This window comes from Limanda limanda, chromosome 1, assembly GCF_963576545.1.
Source record: "Limanda limanda chromosome 1, fLimLim1.1, whole genome shotgun sequence".
Classification (NCBI taxonomy): domain Eukaryota; kingdom Metazoa; phylum Chordata; class Actinopteri; order Pleuronectiformes; family Pleuronectidae; genus Limanda; species Limanda limanda.
In genome coordinates, this window is record NC_083636.1 from 39,426,631 (window position 1) to 39,445,589 (window position 18,959).

An 18,959-nucleotide genomic window follows, 5' to 3' on the forward strand; every position below is an offset into this window, starting at 1 on the left:
TTGACATTTGTTCAGTGGGGTTAAACACGTATGGGGTCAGTTTTTGATAAAGGAAACTCACGGGGGCTGTCAGGGAGACGAGGCCTTTCATTATCACCTCAGTCCTGATAAGAATTCTTCAGATGTGACAAGGGAAATATGGTCAAAGCTGATGAGGATGTTGGAACGTGAATGAAATCTTCATTTCACGATCTGAGGCATGTGATATTATGAAAGACAGATGGAGTGTCTACACATAATGCCTCTGAATGGTGTTTGTTTGTTTGACCTTCCAGTCCTTGGTAAATGCCCATATCTTTAAAATGTCACCTGCCCCTCTCAAGTTCCAGGTACCTCAAAATGAAAAATGTCTTCATTAAAACTTCACAGATTCTGCTCCCAAGGTTAAAAAGGGTCCATTTCCACACGTGACATCTTTCCTTGTACGTTTTGACAGAAATGTCCCAGTTTCATCAGGAGACTCAGACTGGTGGTCAGGTTTACTTAACCCCAACCCTGACTGCTGCACAGGCAAACTGCTGAGAGACACCTTCACCCCTGATCGTAAACAAATAGGCTGACGGACGGATGACATTCGGTCTGTTTGTGTGAGAGAGTGAACCTGATTGTAAAAGAGGTTGCGGGTGAAGAATCTACCGTATCAGCTTAACTGGATGAAAGCAGTGGCCCTATGCAGCTTTTAAATAGCAGTGAGTCAGTGCTTCTCATTGAGATAAATCCCTGTCATCTTCATGCAGACCTGCTCGGCGCATAATCTACAAACTGTAGCCGCCGTATCTGCGTGATGAGACTGAGTGGGTGTGGCTGCTCGGTGAACAATTAGCTTCAGCCACAACCTTTAGCTGCTACCTTGGATTAGCCTGTCGCTCGCTGAAAGCTTTCCCCAGCTCACAATTTATGCTTTCTTTTGAAGTAACAAAATCCCTAAGCTGCAGTATGAGAAAAAAAGAAGAGAAAAACTCCTTCTATCCTGTCCTCTCTAAAAAGCCAGCGTAAAAAATATACCCTTGCTATCTGCATCTGTGACAGAGAACGGGATGGGAGGGGGGATATTGTGTACTCTGCGCTGTTGCTTTGATGTTCTGCAGTAATAGAAAAAGGGTTTTTTGGTTTCATGCTTCGCGGGTGCCTTTGCAAGGCGCTGCAGCTTTTTTTTTTTTGACTGACAGAAACAAATGAGTATCATGTTCATCTCTGAGACTTTGAAGTGTGTCAATGTTAGCCCCCCCAACCCCCGGTTCCTCAAGTCTATGCAATTGGGGTGGGAGAAATTGTCAGGCCTGCCCAAGTGCAATTTCACACACTTCATGAAAAGTCGAGACTAGGTTGTCATTCTTACTTAATGCATACAAGGCCCGAGGCAGTGTGGGTGGATTTAGTTGGGGGCATCTCTGAAGTTGAACAGCAAACTATTAAAACTCTGCCTGCTGACCAAACACTAAAAATATAATCTGTAAAAAAAAGAAAATGAGGAAGAACTCGATCTGCCACTTTCAGAGGCTGGCTGCACGAGGCGAGACAGAATGACTCACAAAGTTATGTCTCGTGTTGAAAAAGTATAATTGAATCTGGCCTTTTGATGCACACAATCTTTACTGCTAACACGTGGCTGTGTCATTATGTGGTCTACACCTAATGATGGAATACGCTCAATTACAACTGGAAAAAGCTTTCTTGCTGACATGCAGTCATGAGTCAGCAGCTCAGGTGGTCTCATTTGGTCACAATATCAGATCAGACTAACTTATCTGGCACAAATTTCAAAAGTCCTTCCTGTCATGATCACTTAAGTGGGCTGCGTCTAACTGCACTTGAAGTTGATTGGTTTGTAGACGTTGTGCGTCTGACGTTGGAGTGAAAGACTACAAGTTTCTCTTTTGTCCTTCTATTGTTTATGGATGTTTTAACTTCCTGCAATCCCTGAAAGTCTGACTGTCCCCAAAAACATTTCACTTGGAAACTGATCGTTCAGTGTGTTCTGGACAAAGAAGTCTTTCGGTTGGACTAAAGTTTGCTACATTGTTCTGGACTGTGGTGCAAGGAACCTTTCACTCACACACACACGCGTTATGTTGCTCTGCACTGACTTTTCGTCAGAAGGTCTGAATAAATCAAAGTAGCTGTGATAGTCGTACTCTGAACTATAGTTTTATTTTCCTCTGTTGCGGAGCCTTTTTTCCATAGTTAAAATACAGATATGTAATACAGAATCTGGAAACACATATTGGTCCAAAACAAAAACAATTAAGTATGTTTTAACGACAGGTAAGTGTCCATGATTAACAGTAAGCATGATAATCGGCTGTTACATAACACTATCTCTGTTGGGGTGCTCTAAATCAATCCTTTACCCATTCGCTGTCAAAATACTTTTAGTGATTTGCTCTCTGACCAAGAGACTTTAGAAACGTATGAATCATCTTCAGGTTGCTGATTGGTGACAGGTGAGAGCACAGGACTGTAATTTACATTCATGTAAAATGTAATGCATTGCACAATGTACAGCATCTGCAGTCAGACCCTGGACTCATGGACTCATTCGAAGCTGACTGTCACCGGGCGAGCTTGATTTGTGTTTCGTGGGTCGGTCCGAGCTGTGCCGGGCCTGCTATCGATTTGGCAGTGAGGGATGCTTACTCAGTGGACAGGGCTTTGTTTATTCACACTTTTGCTATTTCTATTTTTCGTTTTCATACCCACAGTGACAGGCCATCGATTAGACGAGAGGAGTTATCTCCCATGGAGATGGTGTGTGGATAGGCCGGGTAATAAGGACATTAAACATCTCTGACTAGCCATAAATATAAGCTATGTGTTTTCCTCAGCTTACCAAGATAGCAAAGAAACATAGCCTTCCCATTCCCCAAGCACATGAGCCAAAACAAAAGCAAGGAAACGGCAGTGAGTGAGCCAAACGTTTTCAGAGCACGTGCATACACAGCACCAGCTCTCTTATTCAGTCCAATAAATGTGATGTCATTCGTCCTTGGCTGGAAATAAAAAGACAATCCACGGGAGATTATTTGGGGTCGATGATCTCCTGGTGGGAAACTCGTCAGAGCTGAATATGCCTAATGTAATGCCATAAACTGTCAAACTGATTCAATTCACTGATTTACCACATTTGGATTAGGGGGGGAACACGGAGTAATATATTACTGATCTGCTTTTGACTGCAGAGAGCATATTGTATTTCTCATTACTAGTCACGCAACAGTGGTTTTGGCTCCGGCATGTCTGTTTCAGAGGAGGGTAAATGGGATATATGCAACTCGGTTGCGTGCAGGAAATGCTGGAGTAAGCACTAAACCTGAAACCATGCAACATGCAACCCCTTACCTTAATTTGTGTCTGTGCGTGTTTGTGTTTGTCTATCTGTACAGATATTGTGTGAGGAACATTTTCAGCCTACAATCTACAGAGTGAGGACATTTTTGGACACTTGGTTTTAGGGCTAGGGTTAGGTTTAGAATTAGGTTGTAATGCATTACATTACAAGTCATTGAGCTGACGCTTTTATCCAAAGCAACTTACAATAAGTGCATTCAACCGTGAGGGTACAAACACAGAACAACAAGAATCAAGAAAGTACAATTTCTTCAAAAAAGCCAAACTACACTGTGCACTAATGCACTATGCTAATGAATGTCCTCACTAAGATAGATGTACCAACATGTGTGTGTGTGTATTAATGCCGTACCTGACTACCTGATTTAGTCATTCCAATCATATTTGGCTGTTCAATCCAAATATTCCACTATTTGTTTTTCATATAGACTTTCAAGCAATGCTTCACTGACTTGCCAGATTTTTGAACAGTATTCAGGGTGACAGAAACATTCACGTATTATAGTAAACAAGTCAAGCCATCCCTCCGAGCTAAGGCAGTTTGTGCCAATACTTGATCGTCACAGACATCTTCACCAAGCGGACAGGACGGCTTGATGTAGTGGAATGATTTTACCCCGAAGCCTGAACAGCGTTCACTCTGTGGCAACTGTTGGGGACCTGACCTCTTCCGGGGATTGAACCCTAAAAGTACATTGTACACTGCCTGACACAAAACAAACAAAGAAAACAAATATGTAGCTTGAAAAAAACCTCTATCAAGAGGTCTATGACGGATGATTCATAGATGTATCATGTTTTGAGTGCATATATGTACCTGTTTTCTATACGGTAGTTTAATGCGCCTGCGCGTTAACCGTAGTTATACGGGAGTTACGGGCGCATGTAAGTGACATATATAAGTGACGCTTGTTTGTGAGACACGGGCATTCAATAAAGCGAGCTAAGCAACTAAGAAGCCTCTATAGCACTGCTTTACATGGTGTCAGAAGTAAAAACGGAGTCATGCTGAAGTTCGCTCCCCCGACAAGCTTTGCCTTTGATAAGCCAGGAGAGTGGCCGGAGTGGAAGCAGCGCTTCGTAACATTCAGAATCTCCACCAAGCTGGACAAGGAAGACGGCGCCGTACAAGTGAGCAGTCTGATATACGCCATGGGAAGTGAGGCGGAGAACATCTTCCGTTCGTTTGCATTCGCAGAAGAGGGACATAAAGATGATTATGTTTGGGTGCTTGGACTGTTTGATGACTACTTTGTGCCGAGGAGGAATGTGATACACGAACGTGCATGTTTCCATCTGCGCGTGCAAAGACCGGGAGAGAAAGCGGAAACTTTTATCAGGGCTTTGTACGAGCTGGCAGAACATTGCGAATTCGGCGGGAGCAGAGAGGAGAATATCCGCGACCGGATCGTAGTTGGAATACTCGACAAGGACGTCTCACGGAAGTTGCAGCTGACGAAGGACCTAACAATAACGCTGACTATAGAGACAGTCAGGCAGTCAGAAGAGGTGGCTTCGCAAGTCAGCATGCAAGAAGAGACGGAGGGGATGATACAGGAAGTCACTCGCGAGCGCAGCAAATACCCCAACCACTACGGTAAGCCAAGAGGGGGAAATAAAGGGCAATGTGGACTGTGTGGGAAAGCGTGGCACAGTAAAGATGAAAATTGCCCGGCCAGAAAGTCTACATGCAATTCATGCAACAAAGTTGGACATTGGAGTAGAGTGTGCAGGAGCAAGCGAGTGAGTGAGGTTACAGAGCAAACAGAGCAGCAGCAGTCACACTTTCTTGGGGCTGTGAGAAAAGCAGGCGGGTCGCCAGAGCAATGGGCGTGGAGTTACTGGTTGGCTCTACACCAGTTGATTTCAAAATCGACACAGGAGCCGATGTTAAAGCGTCTGCGAGGAGACCTACCACTCACTCATCCCCAAAAGACGGCTGGAGCCTGCAGATTTACCACTGGACAGCCCAGGGGGCGAGCTGCAGTGCATAGGACTGTTCCAGAGCACTGTGACCTACAAAGGAAAGACTCACCCACTCACAGCATATGTAATCCGGGGCCCTACTGTAAACAACCTACTCAGCAGGCCGTTGTCTGTGAAAATGAATCTGGTGAGGAGAGTGAATGAAACGGTGTGCAACAGAGGACATCCACAGGCATATGGCACGCATGGGACTTTAAAGACTGAACCGGTGAGAATACTGCTGAAAGACAACGCTCAGCCATATGCTGTATACACAGCACGACGCGTGCCTCTCCCTATGCTGCAAAAGGTAAAGGAGGAGCTCCAGAGGATGGAGGGAGATGGCATCATCAAGAGGGTGACACAGCCCACTGACTGGTGTGCACCCATGGTGCCAGTCTTAAAGAAGGGCACAGGGAAAGCCCGCATCTGTGTTGATCTCAAAAGGCTGAATGAGGCAGTGAAAAGAGAACAGTATATCCTGCCTACTACTGATGAGATTACAGCAAAACTGAGTGGGACCACCGTCTTCTCTTCCCTCGATGCCGCCAGTGGGTTTTTCCAGATACCGCTGCACCCAGACAGCTGTAAGCTCACAACCTTCATTACGCCATTTGGCAGATTCAACTTCAAACGGTTACCGTTTGGAATAACAAGCGCACCAGAAATCTTCCAGAGGAAGATGATGGAGACCCTGCAGGGGCTGGAGGGTGTCGAGGTCCTCATGGACGACCTTCTGGTCTATGGGGTCACTAAGGAGGAGCATGACGGTCGCCTGGAGAAGGTAATGCAGCGCATCGAGACAGCTGGTCTGAAGCTCAATCGTGAAAAGTGCTCCATCAGGCAGAGTCAGCTGCGATTCCTCGGGCATCTCATCGACCGGTCCGGGATCCGGCCTGACCCCAACAAAGTGGAGGCCATTCGACAGCTGTTACCACCAGCAGACGTGCAAGGGTTGAGAAGGATCCTGGGGATGGTGAATTATCTCGGAAGATACATCCCCGGGCTCTCTACCGTAGGACAGCCGCTGTACGAGCTCTTGAAGGACAAGAGTACATGGACATGGAGCCACGCACAACAAACAGCTTTTGAACACATCAAGGACCTGTTGACAACTGCACCAGTACTTGCTTTCTATGACTTGAACAAGCCCACGGCTGTGTCAGCGGACGCAAGTAGCTATGGATTGGGGGCTGTACTCCTTCAGCTCCACGGGGAGCAGTGGAAACCAGTGGCATATTGCTCCAGACGCCTCACTGAAGCAGAAACACGCTACGCCCAGATAGAGAAGGAAAGCCTGGCTGGCGTGTGGGCATGCGAGAAGTTCGACAAATACCTCAATGGACTGGAAAAGTTCAAGCTAATCGCTGATCACAAACCACTAGTGCCTCTCATTAACAGCCGCAGCCTGGACAATGTACCTATACGATGCCAGCGTCTTCTCATGAGGCTCATGAGATTCAATCCAGTGGCAGAATATGCGCCAGGGAAAACTCTGGTTATCGCGGACACCCTGTCACGCAGCCCACTGGCCGGCACGTGTACAGAGATAGACACAAACAGTGATGTGGCATGCTACGTGGATAGTGTAGTAGAGGGGATCCCTGCATCTACGAGTAAGATGGAGGAAATCAGCAGCCGATGCCGAACTGCTGTCAGTTGTGAACCTCATAAAGAGAGGATGGCCTGAACACTTAAGCAATGTGCCCATGGAAGCAAGAGAATACATCCAAGTGAAGTCAGAGCTGTCAGAACACAATGGCCTGGTCCTCAGAGGAAGCAGGATTGTCGTGCCAAGGCAAATGAGAGGGGAGATCCTTCTGAAAATTCACGCAGGGCACCAGGGCCTAGTCAAATGTAGAGAGAGAGCGTGCTCATCTGTGTGGTGGCCTGGACTCTCTACGGAGATAAACAAGCTTGTGACGTCATGTCAGGTGTGCTGTGAACTGAAAAGAACACAACAAAAGGAACCTCTTATCTCCACACCGCTTCCGGAGCGACCCTGGAAGAGAATTGCAATGGACCTGTGTGAGCACAACCACCACAACTACCTGGTAATCTCAGATTATTACTCCAGGTTCCTAGAGATACTGCAGCTGCCCTCAACAACGAGTGCACAGGTAATCCAAAGAATGAAAGCGGTCTTCGCCAGGTTTGGCACTCCAGATGAGGTGGTGAGCGATAATGGACCACAATTTTCAAGTGCGGAGTTCAAGGAGTGCGCAAGGCAGCTCGACTTCAAGCACTGCACATCCAGCCCTCACCATCCACAGGGCAATGGGCACGCAGAGAGAGCCGTGCAGACAGCGAAGAAAATTCTCAGGCAAGAAGATCCTGTGATGGCTCTGATGAGCTATAGGTCCACTCCCTGCTCCACCACAGGCTTCAGTCCAGCCGAGCTGTTGATGGGGAGGAGAATCAGAACCACACTCCCCACTCTGGAGAAAAATCTCCTACCCAAATGGCCCAGCAGAACAGCTGTGAAAGAGAGGGATGGGAGGGAAAAGGCTAAACAGGCTCACTACTTCAACCGCCGCCATGGAGCCAGACCCTTACCTGCCCTGCGACCAGGAGATGTGGTATTCGCCAAGCTCGACCACGAAAAGTCATGGTCTTTGCCAGCGGTGATCACAAGCGAGAGCACCACCCCGAGATCCTTCGTCATCAAGACGCAGCAAGGAGCAGAGCTGCGGCGGAACCGCCGTCACCTCCAACCAGGGCCAGTTCCCCAGCCCATCCCAGCAGCGCACGAGGAGGCCACAGGGACAGGCACACACTCTGAGGGAGCCACCATGTTAGAGACTGTTCCTGACAGTCAGAGTGTGGCTACTCCCACTGACAGTCAGAGTGTGGCTACTCCCACAATCCCTCTACCCGGTCAGACTGTGACCAGATCTGGACGGGTGTGCAAACCACCCGACAGGCTTGTCCTGTAAATAAGTGCAGATTATATGGCCTTTGGGGGGGGGGGAAAGAAAAGAAAAGTATATTGACATTGATGTGATAATGTTGATTTGTGAAAAAAGAAAGTTGTACAGTTGTACATGTTGATGTTTATTCATTGGTTGAGTGGAAAGAAACCTGTGTATGTTGAAATGTCTATATTTAATTTAATCTTAATTTATGATGTGCATTTTCAGTTAAAGTGTTCCTATGATGTTATTGACATAACACTCAAAAGAGGGGAGATGTCATATACGGTAGTTTAATGCGCCTGCGCATTAACCGTAGTTATACGGGAGTTACGGGCGCATGTAAGTGACGTATATAAGTGACGCTTGTTTGTGAGACACGGGCATTCAATAAAGCGAGCTAAGCAACTAAGAAGCCTCTATAGCACTGCTTTACAGTCCTATATATATATATATATATATATATATATATATATATATATTCATTTATAACTTTAGTTAACAATACAACGCAGAGTTATCCTACCCTGTATATGCTCTCAAGTAGCCTCCGAAACAAAAATATTTTCCTCTCCAGTTTTGTAGGACAGACTGTTTCAAGGGAGGAAGACAGAGGGAAACAGACAGCAGAACAGACCTCTGCGGTTTAGAGCTGAGAAGAGCCCTTCCCAACCCTGTCACCTGACAGCCAAGGACTAGTCAGTGACAGTTTGAGGTCAGAGTGTGTTTCCACTCGGCTCAGTAGCCGGGCGACTGAAGAGCTACAAGATGCCCATGGGAATGGCTCATGAATGGCAGGTATCCTAAAAGTAGATTGACTCCCCGCTAACAGCACTCTTACCCATGCTGATATAATCTAACAGGCAAACAGCAGCGTGGAGATGGAGCTCTGCAGCTGAGTGTATTCTCCCCAGGCCCACAACTTACTGGACAAATATGCAGTTAGCGGAGCTCAAACTAGATCACAGCCTAACGTAGAGACTTGAGTCTTTATCACCATCCGAAATGAGTTTTTGGGTGAACCACCTGATGGGGGTCTTTACTCTGACAAATGTTGCGTCAATAAACCTGTTAAATTGACATCTCTCTGCTATAGTTTAACCTGAATGATAGCGCTCATCATCTGGGGTGAGATTTTTTGCACACACAGTTTCCAGGTTGGTGTTGACAATATGTTTAATGTCATACAAAGTTAAAGGCTCATTACAACCTGATGAGATCAACATGGTCCAACTCCTGGAAACCATGACTGGTATCTACTACTGTTTCTTATGTACCCCAAAACTCCAGACCCCAACAACCCTTCACTGGATTAACAGGTATGGAAGGATGAACGTAACCTGAAAGCATTACTGACAGAAAGTATAGTTAAACAAAAACACCTGGATTCATGGAAACAAGAAAGACAGTATTTATCCTCTCAGGACCATGAACTCCAAAAGTGTCATCGGAATTCAATTCAAAAGTTCATCAGCAATTATCCTCAGTTAACTATAACACCATGCATGTTCCATTTTATACCAAGAAGTGGCTGTTTCTCGGACAAAAAGGCCTGAACTGACTTCAATGATCATTTAGGGTAGAATTTTAGTCAACACCTGTAGAGTCTAACTGTGAAAAATAACCAGGTCCGATAAAAATGAAGGCTTCAGCACGTCAGTACTTCTGCCGAGCTTTAATCACAGTAAAATTGTCCAGTTTTGAATACCTTTGCTGTTGAATGTTACTACATTAATAGCTGGCACCGTCAGCTCAAGGAATAAAAGAAAGGAGAGCAGGAACCTGACTCCAGCCAGTGTGGTGTATTTCTATTTATCTTCCACTGTACTTTCTGTTTCAAATAACATTGGATTGTGAAATAAGATAAAGCATTTACCTACAAAAATAAAATGATATGTAGTTGTGGAGGAAAGGAAAGAAAAGTAGAAGACTTACGGAGGGCGTGCCACTCGTCCTGCCTTATCGTCTTGGTGATGTTGTTGGAGAGATTTTTGGGTATCGTAGCTGAGGAGTAGTGATATTTGATGTAGGAGCAAATTGCGATGGAACCTGCAGAGGGAAAAAAGACACTTTTTAAAAATTCTTTTCAAATCTAGAAACTACATGACTCACGGGTCATTACATAACATCCACAGTGATGACACAGAGCAGGAAGTAGAGATAACATTGTTCTGCAGAGGCATAATTCAGCTGGAGAGGCCATGTCGGCAGTTATTAATTAAATACCCAGACACTGGCAATCACTCATCTTCCCTAAAACAATGGCAATCTTCCGTTGTGTTATACCCCATTGTGTCAATGCTGACGGAACACTTTCAACATACATTTCTATTATCTACAACTCTGATACAATGGCTGTCAGAGAAACAATGAGTTCTTCAAAAGCTATTAACTAATCAGTCAAGGGAACCATTCAGCGAGTAATTACGAGCGTCTCCACGAGTCCCCTGGCCTGGTAATGTGTGTTGGATTTCTATACGCAACATATTTCACTGACGATGTACTGACAGGCACGGACGTGTCTGAATTAATGGAGACGCGCTGAGGTGCAGAGATACTGAACTACAATGGTTTGAGACATTTTTCCTGAAAGGACCTGCTGTATTCCTGATAAGTGACCTCTTGTGGTTGGTGAATAATATAGTCCTGTTCCCCAAAATCCTCTTCTCAATAGTCCGACGCGCGTTCCCACTTTCCGCTGTTTTTGCCATCACCGCGGCGACTCATACAGCGGTGCTTTGAGCCAACTGCTAATGTCGCCATGCTAACATATTCACAATGATAGAGAAAGCATGCTGATGTGGTGCAGTTTGAATTCTTTACCATGCCCACCATGTTAGTTTATCATGTTAACCTTTGATAATAAGCGGTATCCAAGCTGAATTACAAACCAAGATGCAGGAATTTCCAATCAGCTAGTGGACAATTTGAAATAATGACTGATGGTCACAGAAGGCTAGAGGTTCATAAATGTGTCAACTTCAATAACAATATGACAATGTTACACTCGAAAACACAAACGTGAACCACATGGTTGTGCTAGATGAAAAGTCAGGGACCACCAACTCTATTAAGATCGTCTAAGCAAAAGGATATCTGCGCAAAATTGGATTGTATTGGATCCAATAGTCGTTTGATAGTGGTACAGCTCTACAGTGGTTGCAATAAACAGGTGGGTCGACAACAACAAAGAATCTGTTTTGTCGTTTAATTTGGTTCGACATTTCGAAACAGAGTCTTGAATTCACCTGGATAAAAGTTTCACAACGACATACTCGAAGCATAGACATTGTCGTACGAGCTCATGTCGGGTTTGGCTTTGTCGCGGAGGCTGGACACACGCAGGCACGTGGGAGAAACAATAACCGCAGCGCTCCAGACTAATAAACAATTTAGTGGCACAGGGAGGAGGGGAGGGAGTCACTGCTGCCTGACAACTCAGATGTGGACCGCTTTACTTAGATTGAGACTCAGTATTGACATGTAACTGCTGACTCGTCGCAAAAGTACTTAATTGATCGGTGCTACAATGAATGCTGAAACTCTAACTTGTTGCCCTTGTGGAGTTTTATTGAATATATCATCGTCTTACTATGATTACATGTTGTTTCAGACATGTGGATGTTTTCTGTTTCATATTACATGTTAATAGATTTGGCGGTGATTGGACAACCAGTGTATGTCTTGGACTCTGAGGGTTTTCTCTTATCGGACAGAATGTTAAATGTGGTGGCAGGCCATTTTATATCTGTTCAATATCGATTGTGTATATTTTCTCACCTCCCTTTTTCAATATGAAGAAACATTTTCATATCACATCAATATGTAAGGCATTACCCTTCGCTGAGTTAGCTATTTGTTTCATTAGAACATTTATTTCAAAGCTTCAGTGGACATTCAAGTCACATGCTGTGTGCATTATGATTTATCAGCCTGTTCTTATTGCACCTCACATTCTGCTTTTGTCCATAACACACACACATTTCCACCCCAGCCAAAATCATATTCACAATCTCCAGTCTGTATTTCACCACTATCCTAGGAGTCAAAAAATGCAGTAATTGTTTATCTAATCTAATCTTTTCTAGTTCACCATTATCTTCTCAATGACCTGTGTCGGTGCGTGTCTCTGTTTCCCTGTATGAACACAAAGTGAGAGTAGTGGCTGCGAAACACAACTGGTTCATACCATGATTGTAATTTTCTGGCTGGTGGAGGGGAGAGCACTGCTTCCTCTCGACACCATTACATTACACAACATGTCCGCTCTAATTATTTCTGGCAAGCCTGTGTGGTCCCGCTGAAAATTGCATTCATGGAGTCCCGTTAGATTTGAACTGCACAAACAGAGACAACCGAGGGATAACACTCCACTGCCTCTCCTCTGTCCTGCAGCCACGCACGCACGCACGCACGCACAAGGCAACAACGCAACCTCACACACTCAACACGCACGCCCTGGAGACCACAATTACAGACAATGATAATTACCCATTCATGACTATCTCTTTAACAGTGCCGTGCCCAGCGCCCAGTCGCTCACACAGAGACTCGGTGTGTCTGAAGAAAATACAGTGCATGAGATGGAGCTGTGTACATCCTGAATTATGACTAATACGAATCACAATTATATTGTAAATTGGATTCATAATCCTTGACATTACAGGATGTAAGGACGGCTTTCTTAAAATATGCACCTAATTCATTAAACATTATAAGATATTTCCTTTCCACATTGGCGTGAAGGCGAGACATATCGTCACTTTATAAAAGCTTAAAATTCTGAAGACATATGGGTTGTATTAACTGTCTTTGCCGTTATCTGTCCTGGTTATACCCAACAAACTGGGGGAAAATTGTAAATATTAACAGATGGCAGCTTGTAAATAATCTCTTGAGGCCCCATACATTAGTCTTGTATAATCCTGGGGGTTTTATGTTTTTATAACTGGTGACAGCATGTGATATGAACAAATACCTCAATACATGATTATTTTTAGCGCTGCATGGCAGGGGGCTGGTCAGTCTGTCCATCAACCACTCAGCTCCATGATGCTCAAGCCTGAGAAGATAATCCCAAATGAATGGCTATGGAGATCTTCTGCCTACCACCTTGTTAATGTATATTTACACAGTGGTGCATATTTAGATCCTTATATTTAGATCCTTATTTCATTCAAAATAACAAAGGGTTATTACTTTTATAACTATATCATCATTATATCATTATATCTTTTTATCACATACTGGGGTTCTTTAATTTATAACAAAACTGTATATACAGTATTTCCACATACTGTAGTAAAAATGTAGTGGAGTTGAACAGATTTTTTTAAGTTTCAAGTACAAGTACGTCGTAGCTGGATGAAAGTATAGTCAAAGAGACAGTGCCTGGTCATATGTGTTTTTGAGCTGTAAACTAAATTACATGACTGTATGTAACACATTTATGCTGGTCTCATGGCACATTTATTACCAAATGTATGATGAATAGAAATCCACATTCATTGGTCGAACAACAAATATGATTTCCAATCTGAAATCTTAATAATCTATAATGGTTTGTATGACGATCTGTGCGGTAACTCAGGACATCTGGTAAATGTCATTCCATTCCTGTTGCCAGGAAGGTGCTTCTATTCAGGAATAACATCCACCGAATGTTCTACCCTCGCCTTGCGTCTGCGATCAAAATGCATCACAGATTAATCAGTGGTCTTCCTGCGTGATGCATGTGCTGTGTAATTCATGTACTCAGTGCTGGAATTCCTTCAGGCTCCCACAAGTCATCTCAGGTTACTTTGGAGCCGTTTCCCCCAGTGAAGCGTTTGAAGTTGATCCTAACTGTGCGATCCCGCTGGCTTTAGAACACCAATTTCTGTTGGTGTTACAGCATGAACAGAAAGGTGGCTCGCAGGGATCTGTCTTGTGTAGTAGAGTCATGGGGCTGCTGTGGATTTTCCTGATGTTTCAGGAAGCCTCCGAGACCTGGAGGGATTTCAAATAGGCCAATAAAAGTGATGACCCCGGCAAAAGACTCATCAGAGCAACAAGGAGCTGGGCTTCTATTACGGAATCAACTAATTTGAAGGCAGCACCCCAGTGCTCGCACACTGCTCACAGACAGGTATTAAAGACACCACATGAGGGTACAGTATAAATTATGTGCAGTGGAGTTGGAGGGTTAATTGGCTGCAGTGTGGACGGAAAATACAGCACAGGCAATCAAGAATGGGCTGTAATTAGTGCCCGTTCTCATAAACATTTGCATTCAGGTGATCAATACTACTCGGCTGCCCGATAATGCGAGAACAGCCGTCCTATTATACGCTTTGTAGAATGTTTTGATGAATATGTGCTTCGATTCAAAGAGCGGGTATGACAAGTGGTCAGACTCCATTAAGTCCAGAGGTTGTGTGCAAGAATCCTTCAACCTGACAAATATAATGTTTTTCCCCTCATGCATGGGACCAAAGAAACACGATGGAGAAAACCTCCTAATGCAGACAAATCTATACTGGTAGTTCCATTTCCCTCACAGAAGTTTCTAAGACAGCAGATTTCAAATTCATCTTGTCTTTTTCTATCGCTTCAGACTTCTGATACAAAGCCTCTATCAAATGGCTTTTTTTGGACCGACCCAACACGTTCTTCTACCTAAAAATACAAAAATGAATAATACATGTCACAGTAAGGTGGACCTTTGTTATCTTGCATGCAAGCTTGATAGTTTGGGGAGACTTGAGTCCTCCGGCAGAAGCAGGGTCAGTTCTGACCCGACCCTCTGCGTGTGTCTGCGGTTAAATACTCTCTTTGCATTTCACACATGCTGTCCACTGTCTTACCAAGTCAATAAAGGCAAAAGAATCTTGATAGTTTGGCTCCAGAGAAAAGGGTTATTCCCAAAATGGAGAAATGTTCTCTGGGGAGCAAAGAAAAATTAGGTGGTGGCAGTAAAATTCACAGTAACCTGCCTTTTCGAAATATCTGGCCTAAATCACAGGGTCATATGTCCTACCACCAACAGCATGACATTTTAAACCAATTTAAAATGTACAATGCAGGAAGAAACTTTATTGAATAAGGTACCAAAACCAAGAAAGTGTTTGTCAGCCTGAATAAGATAAATAGTTGGGCACTCACTTTATTCTGAATTTTTTAACATTGTTTTGGCAGCCCATGTCTTTACCAAGTTACTTATATCCATCTTAAGAAAATAGCTTATTAATCAAGTCATCACTGTGCATTGTAATTACATTCACAATATAAGGATATTCAGCAACAAGAGTATGTAGTATTTCTACAGCGTGATTTTGCTGACATATTTTAGAGATAGATGAGGCATGGCGCTTAAAATTTGGCAAAAGACGTCTATCACAAGGACGTTGTTTCTGTCGTGTTGTTTGAGAATTCATATCATCTCATCTCAGAGGTGTCTACTGGAGTCCAGAATAAACCCTGCATAAATCACCCTTTTACATGCAGTCCCCATATAGCAATGCCAATGGGATAAAAGCACTATTGCATAACCAACTAACCTACTATGTATTCATTTCCTCTACAGTGTCTGTCTACAGTGACGTCCTGCATGCAACCTTCATCTCTCAGGAGCAGCTGGGTCTACCCCCCCCCCTCCCCAAAGGGAACTCGGGTGTCAGATAGCAGGGATGCACCTGAGTGTTAGGCCAAGAGGAGGATCTGTCAGCAGCTTGTCTCACAAGAGATGATCTCATATGGGCCGGGAGGAGACCACTCATAAGTGATTTCAGTATTGATCGGCTCATTTTGCAGATCAATCATAACATTGCATAGCATTGTTGAGATCTAAGAGCAGCCATGTCCACCCATGTGGTCAAGATTAGGATTTAATTTAGTCAAGTAGTATTTAATGAGCTCTCGTTTTTTTTCTTCATTACTTTATAGTTTATTCTTTTATTATAGTCCACCTTTATTAATTATTTTTTCTGCTTCTCCTTGCTGAACTGTCTTGATAAATTCCGAACGATGCACATCTAGAGCTCTTATTCCATCTGAACTATAACACAGCCATGTGGCCCTCACCACCATGCCATATTCTATTCTATTCAACCGAGGAGGTTATGTTTTCACCCCTGTCCTTTTCTCTGTTTGATGCTTTGTCGAAACAAAACCATTCCCACGACTACTGAAAGTATTTCCACGTAACATGGCCGAAGGATGGACCAAGGGCCAAGAGAGAACCCATTCAATTTTGACACAAACTCAAACGAAGGAGGGGAGAATTTCTTTAACTTTAACAGCCTGATTGAATGTGTTGGGCCTTGGCAAAGGCATGTGTCCACTGATTGCTAGTCTTGTTCTAAAATTAATGTTAGTACCACTGCTGTTTTTTTAATGTTTGATCACTATTAAGCTATGATCAGTGAGATTCAAGACTTCCTACACACATTTGTCACATTAAAAACCTTCCAGCAGCTCAAATGCCATGATACTCCACATTTCTAGTAGGAATAATGATCTAATTTGCATGTAATTAGGGCTATAATAAATATAAGTATTATCCATCCTTTCATTAGCTATACCGCTTATCCTCTGAGGAAACACATCACACCTACAAGCAATTTGGAGTCACTCATGTCTTTTGAATGATGGAGGAAGCCGGAGTACGATGCAGGCACAGAACTCCACACATAAAGGAGAACCTTTTTATTTTCCAGTATATGTACAAAAATCCAATCAGCCATTCTTGTCGAAAGCACATTCCATGAACCCATTTGGCTCTGCTCTTAGAGTACATTTCCTCATATGTATTCTGGCCTCAGGTAATCCAGTCTCCCTGTTTAAATATTTATAGAGGGATGAGGCACCACGCAGCGCTCACAAAAATAACCTAAAACGTGTCAAATGCGATAATCAGCAGCCTAGTCCAAACTATTTACAAATATTTTCCTGGGGAGACGTACATTTTGTATTTCACTCAAAAATATTTTGTCTAAAAAGGAAACGAGTCGACAGCTTCGAGAAGCAATGAGCAGGATTCCGGAGCAGCAGCAGCCGTGTGACTCAGTCGTGCGTCTGGAGAACACACAGGAACACATTGAGGGTGAAGGTTTGGTTTAATGGCTTGGATGTGAGTCCACACATTTTCTCTTCTGTGCTTCCTTTTGTCTGTGCTGGTAACTGGTTACTTATCATTTTGCACTGGTAATGGTCCAAAATGGTCCATGAATATGCAACTAACCCCCTGATATCTATCTCCACCCACCCCTCCGCAGCTCGCCTGGAGCTCCAACTCTGCTTATCAAACACACAATCCTCTCCTACACTACATTATGGCAACAAGTAATTCAGTCAGTCGGATTTGAGCCAGAGAAGAAAAACACACTGCACAGGGTCACGTATAGGTCGATGGATGGTTTGTATTTAATGGAGAACTCTTGTCTTGCCCACTGTACCAAACAGCTTATATTGTGTTGCTCTTTCTAAGCTTCTTGAGCAAACATAACTTGCAGGATACAGATAGTTAAAGCTACACCTGGAGGTAACAGAGCTATGTTGAAAGCATATGGAAAACCCCACTCCCACAAATGATGCAGGTTAGTTAGATTTGTGACATAAAAACCATGGCTTAGTTCACTGCAGTTCCACGATGCAAACGTGGTTGATAACGTACGAAAACACCACATAAAAAGTGAATTTCAATGAATCTGTTGAAGACTTCCAACTTGGCTTAGAAGGCTTTATGTCTCTGTAAGAGTGTGTTGGTAATTGAGAGCAACTTAGATGAGTGTGTAAGCATTTTGCTGGACAGTCAGGGGATTTCTGTCGTTAAGTCAAACTGAATCTGGAAAAAGTCTTGAGAGCAGGTCACATTACACATAACTTAAAATAACCGTTTCCCTTCCACACATACCTGTGATGCAGTGGTGCACTTATGTAGCATTAAATCATTTTGAATCTAATTGAAAAGATTTGCGGATTGAATTGTAGTTACTTCTTAAAATGTGCAAATCCACACGGATTGGGTGGGCCTCATAAAGACGGATGTAGTACTGTGTGATAATAGGATGGAGAAGGAGGAAGAGGAGTAATCTGATTCCAGGCTTGTGTGATACGTCCAGTATCCTGAATCATTAACTGTTACTCTCCTTGGCCTGAAGCTGCTATACACACACTCAGGAAAATGTTGGGCCTAAAATATTGACTCGATTACAAATTTAAGTTGCATGTAACTTTATTACATGAGTTTAATTTAAAGGGTCACTTTTAAGGCAGTGTTTTCTATAATGTTGAATAAGTGTAAATGAATCAAATAATATATGTGATGTGATTAGAAGTTAACTTATACATAAATATATACATTAAACAAACGGTGAATTGAATCAAAACAAAACATTTTGAGTGCACAGAGAAGCCTCATTGAACTTTGACAATGTACTTGCACTGCAGACATTTTACAACACAAAACTTCACTGAGAAGTAAGCAAGTCAATCTTTTACTTTACTCAGCTTAAAGAGCAGAGACCTACACAGAGTGCTTAACGGAGGACATAATAAAAGCAAAGATGTACTTTATAAAAAATACATAAAACAACATATTAGGCAAAGTGATGCAAAACATATAGACAAGGGGGTCTTGAGCCTCAAATGTGCATTCCCCAATACTTTTGTTGTAGGAACAGTCAGAAACCCCCTGATCAGAAGAGGACTGCAGCAGAGTGTCAGGGAGGCAGGACCTGACCATCAAAAGCCCCA

The 18,959-nt window shown here is 43.5% G+C and overlaps 1 protein-coding gene across 1 annotated transcript in view; it reads right to left on the reverse strand.

The window, feature by feature from the left end:
• The window catches only part of tmem178bb (transmembrane protein 178Bb), a 127,194-nt gene that overhangs the window by 57,148 nt on the left and 51,087 nt on the right, over positions 1 to 18,959 (reverse strand). The window contains exon 2 of the mRNA XM_061080015.1: positions 10,161 to 10,274. Within this exon, the coding sequence (XP_060935998.1) occupies positions 10,161 to 10,274 (114 nt within the window). The remainder of the gene's footprint in view (positions 1 to 10,160; positions 10,275 to 18,959) is intronic.